The sequence below is a fragment of the Nelumbo nucifera genome, chromosome 1, assembly GCF_055504915.1.
Source record: "Nelumbo nucifera cultivar China Antique chromosome 1, China Antique-T2T, whole genome shotgun sequence".
NCBI classification, from domain to species: domain Eukaryota; kingdom Viridiplantae; phylum Streptophyta; class Magnoliopsida; order Proteales; family Nelumbonaceae; genus Nelumbo; species Nelumbo nucifera.
The window spans coordinates 216,394,806-216,402,257 of record NC_142649.1 but is presented as its reverse complement, the minus strand read 5'-3'; the positions used below and the strand labels follow the sequence as shown (position 1 = coordinate 216,402,257).

At 37.4% G+C, this 7,452-nt stretch overlaps 1 protein-coding gene across 1 annotated transcript; it reads right to left on the bottom strand.

Annotated features, from left to right (window-relative positions):
• Positions 1 to 304: 304 nt before the first annotated feature.
• On the bottom strand, positions 305 to 6,432 carry LOC104585773 (soluble inorganic pyrophosphatase 1). The gene is made up of 9 exons (XM_010242753.3): positions 6,294 to 6,432; positions 5,363 to 5,488; positions 5,236 to 5,264; positions 4,772 to 4,837; positions 4,446 to 4,553; positions 3,529 to 3,594; positions 3,326 to 3,446; positions 3,129 to 3,210; positions 305 to 658 (listed from the first exon to the last, which is right to left on the bottom strand). The coding sequence occupies exons 2-9, from the start codon at positions 5,484 to 5,486 to the stop codon at positions 616 to 618; spliced, it is 639 nt and encodes a 212-aa protein (XP_010241055.1). The 5' UTR covers positions 5,487 to 5,488; positions 6,294 to 6,432; the 3' UTR covers positions 305 to 615.
• Between the last annotated feature and the right edge of the window lie 1,020 nt (positions 6,433 to 7,452).

The following is a 7,452-nucleotide window of genomic DNA, read 5'->3' as shown; positions in this document are numbered from 1 at the left end:
TCTAAGCAAATTATACGATACAAGGCAACCGCTTGGCTGAGGACACACCCAAGCTTTGGGGAAAAGGAGAGTCCGATATGCCCATGCATGGAGAGGCAAGATTATAGTGTGAAGTCATAGCCATCCCTCACGCAATCATGCTGAACCTCCAAAGAGTTCCATCACCCCACTTGAAATAGAATGTACGCTTTTGAAAATCTACCCAACGAATCATAACTGAGAAATAATGCTGGCACTGTTTACAAAAACGCCACTAACATGGCACACCAATTGCCAATCCCCGAATTTCTTACACTATATATTGTGCTGTAACAACTGCATTGGGATTCCGGTGTGCAAAGATACATGTTTGGAAAATTTGTAAATACTAAGTTGAACTAGCTTTGCTTGTAAACCGTTAGGAGGCTAAATAAGAATGACAAATAATGTATTCCGAGTTTTAATTTGTGTTTCAATACAACCAATTGAAACAACATTGTTAAAAAAATAAAAATAAAAATCACTCCTAATAACCAAAACTCATATAATAGATAAAAGTATCACTCTTCCCCTTCGGCTTCTATTGCCCCCAACTGAGCAGATTATTAAGAGAGGTAGAATATACCCGCATGACGTCTATCGCCTCAAGGTCTGTAAGATGTACTGAGCATAAAGGTCCCTGCACCACAGAAAAGAGACCATATTAGGATCCCGATCTGTCCTAGTAAGTGGTTGATGTGCATGTGTGTGTTTGCTCCCTTTAGAAATATGGAGGCGGGCTATTGCTATGAAATACATCCAGCTGCTACACAGCCTACACCCATCTCTATTCTCTAGCAAGAGTGCAAAAGACCATCTGCCATAGAATTTATACATCCTTGGTATCCAATAAATTGAGTTGAGATGTTCTCTGAGGATCTAATCTATAATTTTGTTGAGGTAATGAGTCCACCAGGCTGCTTGCCAAACTTTGATTCCATGAGATCATGAACTCTCTTCTATCTCTGTTAACTCGCCTTAGTATGATTTATCTTTGCCGCCTTTGCCATTTCTGATGTAAATTAGATATAGGGAAAATTACCTTCTGCTACCTCATTTTAAATCCTTTTCCCATACATTATTTTTGAATCTCAGCCATTAATTTAAACTCCTTTTAGTTTCACCTTTACTTGAGTCCTTCCATTCCTATGGTAGGATTTCATCGTGTTATATGGCAGGAAGTAAACTACTGCTTAAACCCAGACTTGCTCAGATACATACAACTCAAACTGTAGTAGTCATGATGCTCATACCGGCCCCAAGGGATTAAAAAGTGGCAGTTTGTTGAATAGGACCAACACAATGATCATGGCACCTAAAAACAAGCTGTATGTAAACACATGGCATCCAAGATCCTAAAAGTCTGCAAAGCAAAACCTTATGAATGCCCTAATTAATAAGCAAAGCAAAGGAATAAGGGGGTGACACATGGCAGGACAACATGTAGGAGCTCAGGAGAGGAAAGAGCACGCCATTCGGTACCGAGTTTCTTCACGCCTCTCCTGTAATAACTTGTGCTGAGCTGGCATAACCAACCAAGACGCTACTGGAGGGATATGCATTTATAAAAGAGTGGCAACACAGCTAATGAGAACAACCAACAATCCAGCAACACATTCTGTTGGGGTTATATAGCTCTCCAGAGAATACTTCCCCCTCAAGGACTTCATTGTTCACCGAGAAACCCTAATCCCCTTAGTCTGCAGCTCCCCCACAAAACTCATCCCTTCTTTTCTACTCCACTCAGGTTGCAAATGGCAACTTTCAGAACACTAGAGACCACCGACATACACTGCCTTACACAAGGATTAGAAGAAAGATCTCAAACTTTGGAACCAAGGTTACTGCATAAACAGATTCCTACGAACAAGGAGATGAATCAGAAAGTGAGTTACCAGTAATCACCACCTACTCTATGCCCCAACAAGTTCATAGTCTAACGGTTTGTTCTTTGAGAATACAATCATAGCCCTAGGTTTTCGTTTAAATGTTTATAAAGGAACTATCTAATCTAAATCAGATGATTCCTAGTGTGTAATGCAGACCATATATATCCATGGGAGACTTGCAATTTTTCTCTTGCCAGATATCAATGTAATCAATGCCAAAGATCCCTCGGGTGGCATCCATCCACTGTATTCTGGGTCCTTGCATCTGGAATGTGTTATTCATATCCCCACTTTGATATTATGTCTTGCTTTACTAATTTTTTGCTTCTTTGAGAAAAGCTGTAACATGAGAAAACCAGCATCATTGAACATTGACATACTGAATGGTTCCCTCTTGTCCCATTTGCCCACAACATTAGAGCAAAAAACTAGGAGTTGCCAAAATTTTCTCTAAAATCTCATGATAGGCATAACCATTTATGGATTATTATTATCTCAAAGAGTTGTGCCCTTGTCCCATAGAGTCAAATCACTATATAAATAGGTCTGTCAATGGGTCTTGAACCAATTATGTCAGTTCTGATTTCATGATTTTGTCCCGATTAAATAATTGGGTTGTCTCCGATTCTTGCCTGTCCCAAACCTACTCAGACCCAAACCAATTATTTGATTAAATAATCAGTTCCTGGTCTGGGTCTGTGATTTTGTCCTGATTATGGTTGGTTCGGGACTGGAACCACCCTGTCCCAACTCAGACCCGAACCATTGACAGCTTTATATATAAAGAAGTGTCCCTTCTTCAAGCCTTTGGTAATTTTAAATAGATACGTTCAAAGACAGAATTGCAATTACAAGGTAACAAAGACAACAAAGAGGTGAAACAAAATGGTTTTGTTCAAGGAATAAAGTGTTTCATAGAAATAAGGACTTATTTTGGTAAATGGTAGTTTTGCCACTAAAAGGCTACATTTAATTGAAATTTATAGAAATTGGTTTTATTCTAAATGAGGGCATCTTGGTTTTTTGTGGAAACAACTGAACAGTTGAATTAATGTTAGGAATTCAAAAATAAGTCAGGTATATGCAATATTAAACATTTAGACAGTGAAAATGCAAAGGCGCAAATGTGGCAGATCAAAGCAATTTACTCTTGATTATATCTTCCATTTCTACAGTTGTAATAAGTGATCTTGGTTGTTTGATAAGTTGAGATAAACTTACATTGAGTGCTGGATGGCTTCCTGAGCAGCGTCTGAAGGCAGAAATTCATTAACTGCAACTTCTTTGTTCTCATTTTTCTTGTCTGGATTATTTGTCAAGAAAATATTCAAAAGTTTACCTCATGTGATATCAAACCTCAAATACGTGGAATGAAATTAAAGTAACCGAAAGTAAAAGCTAAAAGATAGAAGGGGTACAGTCTTCAAAGAATCGGCGGATCTCAGCCAGGCGATGAGGAGGAAGTTGTTTGATGTCGGTATAGTGACGATACTCTGGGTCATCAGCACACACTGCTATGATTTTATCATCTTTCTCTCCCTTTTTGATGCAAACAAAACAAAACCAATTATCAAAGCTCAGTTTCAAGGAAGGAACTGTTTGGGATTTACATCAACCATACCTGATCAATCATGGGCATGAGTCCTATAGCTCGGACTCGGAGAAAACAACCAGGGAGAACTGGTTCCTGTTTCCAAATGCCAATACAGTTTTGAATCAGTTGATTCTCTTCACTAACCACTATTAGTAATCATAACAGACGAAAGTGTAAAACAATTGTAAGGCCAGCTATGTTAGTGTTGGACAGTTAAGAAACAACATGTCCACAAAAAATGAGTGTGGCAGAAATGCATATGCTCAGATAGATGAGAGTTAAAACTAGAAAGGATAGGGTCAGAAAAGAAGTCATAAGAAGGAACATACAAGTAGCTACAATAGGTGATAAAATGAGAGAAAATAGATTGAGGTGGTTTAGCTATGTGCATACAAGATCATCTACAGCACCCATTAAAATAAGTGATCTGTTACAAGTTGAAGGGGCTAGAATAGCTAGGGGCAGACCAAAAAGGACTTGGATGGAAATAGTAAGAAGTGATTTAAGAGCCCATAATTTGACAGTGGATATGGCACTGAACAGAACGGAATGGCAAAATATGATTCATGTAGCCAACCCCATATAATTGGGACAGGGCTTAGGTGATGATGGTGTTTGTAATTGGGTTTAAAGGAAGGTTTTTGATATCAAAACTTTTTTCTGAAATTTCTCTGGACTAAAATATGTTCGATTTATCAATATGATTATGAATATATATTTTATATGTTTAAAATTCAGTTGACATTCAACCAAAATTTCCAAAACCATGATATTTAGCTATTGGTTTTCTTCACTCCAGGCAAAACCAAAGTTTCAAGAAATTGAAAGCCTTGGCCAACCTAAACAAATGAGAGAGAAGGGTCTGACAGAAAACAAGCCTTGCAGACATATATCGTCATATTCCACAGATATCAAATGCCAAGTACCAAGTAGGTTTGACGTACCTGCATGAGGATTAAAACATCCAGTGGATCATTGTCTTCGCACAATGTGCGGGGGATGAAACCATAGTTGTGAGGATACACCACAGAGGAATACAAGACACGATCAACCTGGCAACCATTTGACAGTAAGAACAATTGCAAGAAACTACAGGGATGTTAAAATGCAGGGATAGATAGTGCAATGAATGGCCTGATGATATGCCTTCAAGGTACCTTCCAATTTATAGTATAAAAAACAGTCTATAAATTAGTTAAGATTTGACACTTGCAATTTGTAAAATCTGGAAAAGCATTCCGAAATCCGAATGAGTATCACCCATTCACACCTTTATCAGTCCTGTCTTTTTGTCAAGCTCATACTTCACCTTGCTTCCTTTTGTGATTTCAACAACCTGCACCAGATAAATTAGTTCTTAAAACTTCAAACCTCATTTTAAAGTGCCAATATTTTCAGCATATATTCATATTTCAAACTGCATTTTGACTTGACAATGATAGAACTAAGGAAAGTAAAATAAGCAAGCGGCTATACAGAGAGGCACAACTTAAGTGTATCACAAGAACTAAGTGTTAGAATGAAATCACTACACTCTTATTCAGTGTCAGGTAAGCTTGGTAATTTGCCTTCCACTAGATGAAGAAAATGAGATTGCTGATAATAAGATTTTACTCTTCATTTCCCCTTGATTCCAGTGGTATCATGTTTCCACTCAAAATGTGAAAATACTTTAAATCACGACCAAACACAAATATTTATTCAATTGACAGAACCATTTGAGTGAATACATACACAATTGACAACTTGAGGAGCTCCAGGTCCTGCATACAAGATTTGTAAATGATAATTACTTTCAATGTGTTTATTATGTATACACAAAAAGCTCCAGGTGATGCAAAAAAAATGTCTATATTTATACCAATTTCAAGATCATGCCAAGGATGTGCAGCAACAGATCTCCTTGACAAGGATGAAAGGATCCTTTCATTCAGTTGTGGGACTGGACGTTGCTGTTGATCTTCCATACCCGCTTCACCACTCATATCTGTAACAAAAGCTAAAGATGATGATGATTATGATGTAGGGTTGGGATTGGGAAGTCTGGGAGTGGGAATTCTGTGGCACTAGAGATTGTGATGACAATGGAAAGTTTAAGCGTTTGGACTGTTTTGCTTGATGCAATTGTGATGGTTGACTATTTCATCAGCCACAGAAAGATAAAAAAGGGTACTGCCTAAAAATGGTCTTCGTGTCTGGTTACGGAAGATGAATGATATAATTTACTTCTATTTATTGGGAGTTTACTAGGGGAAGTTAAGATTACAGTTGACTTGGTAAAACTTTTGGCTTAGTAAAAGTTGACAAGAAAAATCAGGGAAAGAGAAAATAGCTCGGCTTAATGTTCATTGATGAAGACCCTTTATCTGTTTATTGATCCTTTCAATGGTCTGCAGATAAAAGAAGCCACTATGATGAAATATTTCATTTAAAAAAGGAAGTGGAGATATCTGACGCCAACAGGACCTAATGTTCCAAAGAGAGGGAAAAGATCTGAAAGTAAGTCTTGATTGAACTACATTAAGGTTCAAAAACATCACTTCTCTGTAATAAGGTGACAGTTCCAGGTTCTATATGGATCTGTAGATGAACAAAATTTGAATGCGGAAAACATAAATGCAATTAGAATGGTCAATAGAATATCAATGGCAAAAAGGCGGAGCAATAAACCCAACAAGATGAAGAAAATGGTCATCTGTCACTGTTCTCACCAAAGCACAAACAAAAAAGTGCGCATAATAGGAGGAGGGGATTAAGAAATAAGGAATCACAAAAGCAGAAAGATAATGCACCTTACGAGTTACGATCAAGGAAGAACCCTGGAAGAGGGAGTGAAATCCTGAGAGAGCCCGAGTCCTTATCAAATGGATGAAGGGGATGATGCTTAAGTCTTTCCAACGGGGTAAGACACAGTTGAGTGCAATAACGAGTGAAACTTTTTCTGTGCCTCTCTCCTCCTTATATAAGCAAAGATGGTCAAATCGCAAGGGCCACGCAGATACAAAATACCGTATTACCCGGTTATACTTACACAACAACTATTGTTTTGTATTGAGTATTGACCTTTCAACATTGTGTTAAGATTTAACCTGGTTCGAGATTTAATAGGTCTACGTCTACTCGCATCTCTTCCGGATCTCTACTGTATATATACCAGCGGGCCTCGAGAATTTGACTTAAAAAGTTAAAATTTATTAGGGTAAATTACAAAGACCCCATGGACTATAGGTTTAGTGACAAAGACCCCCTATATTTTAATTTGCAATAAAGACCACCTCTAAACTTTAGCCCTTACTAGGGGTGGCAACAAGACGAGCTCTTCATGAGTTACTCAAACTCGGCTCGGCTCAGTTTTAGCCGAGCTCGAGCCCAATTCATGAGTCTCCCAAGCCAATTCGAATATATATATATATATACAATTATAGAAAATAATATATATATATAATAAAAATATTGTAATTCTTAATTTGTAAATATCAAATAAAAAATATTTTTATATTTAATTTTTATTTTTATAAAACATTTTTTCTCAAAATCGAGCTTGAACTTACGAATTTTTTACTCGAGCCAAGCTCGAGCCTTGTACTATTCGGCTCGGCTCGAATCCACCCCTAACCATTGGACAAAGACCCCTTTCGTTAGTATTCCGTTAATTAATCTTGAAAAAGATTCTCATTTAACAGTTTAATTTTTTAAATCCCTAAACTACCCTTTTCTTGTATATTTGAACAGTGAGAAGAAATCACTGGCCAAATAATCTCAATTACTTAAACATCAGACATACCATAACACCTAAAAAGCACTAGTAGTGGACAAAATCACCATGGACGAGAACTAAAATTTCTCTAGCCAATAGAACTCTGTTATATATTCACTCAAGCATATATCTAAGATGTAACAAATGGCTTGAGGCTGCTGAGCTACTCTCCTACCTGTTGCAGATTCGAAAGC

Excerpts from the sequence above, each read along its gene's own strand:
- LOC104585773 (XM_010242753.3), bottom strand. The coding sequence starts at position 5,486 with ATGAGTGGTGAAGCGGGTATGGAAGATCAACAGCAACGTCCAGTCCCA. Across the intron at positions 5,265-5,362 it reads TTGGCATGATCTTGAAATTG|GACCTGGAGCTCCTCAAGTT; the intron begins GTATAAATATAG and ends TCTTGTATGCAG. Across the intron at positions 659-3,128 it reads GAAGCCATCCAGCACTCAAT|GGACCTTTATGCTCAGTACA; the intron begins GTAAGTTTATCT and ends TCTGTGGTGCAG.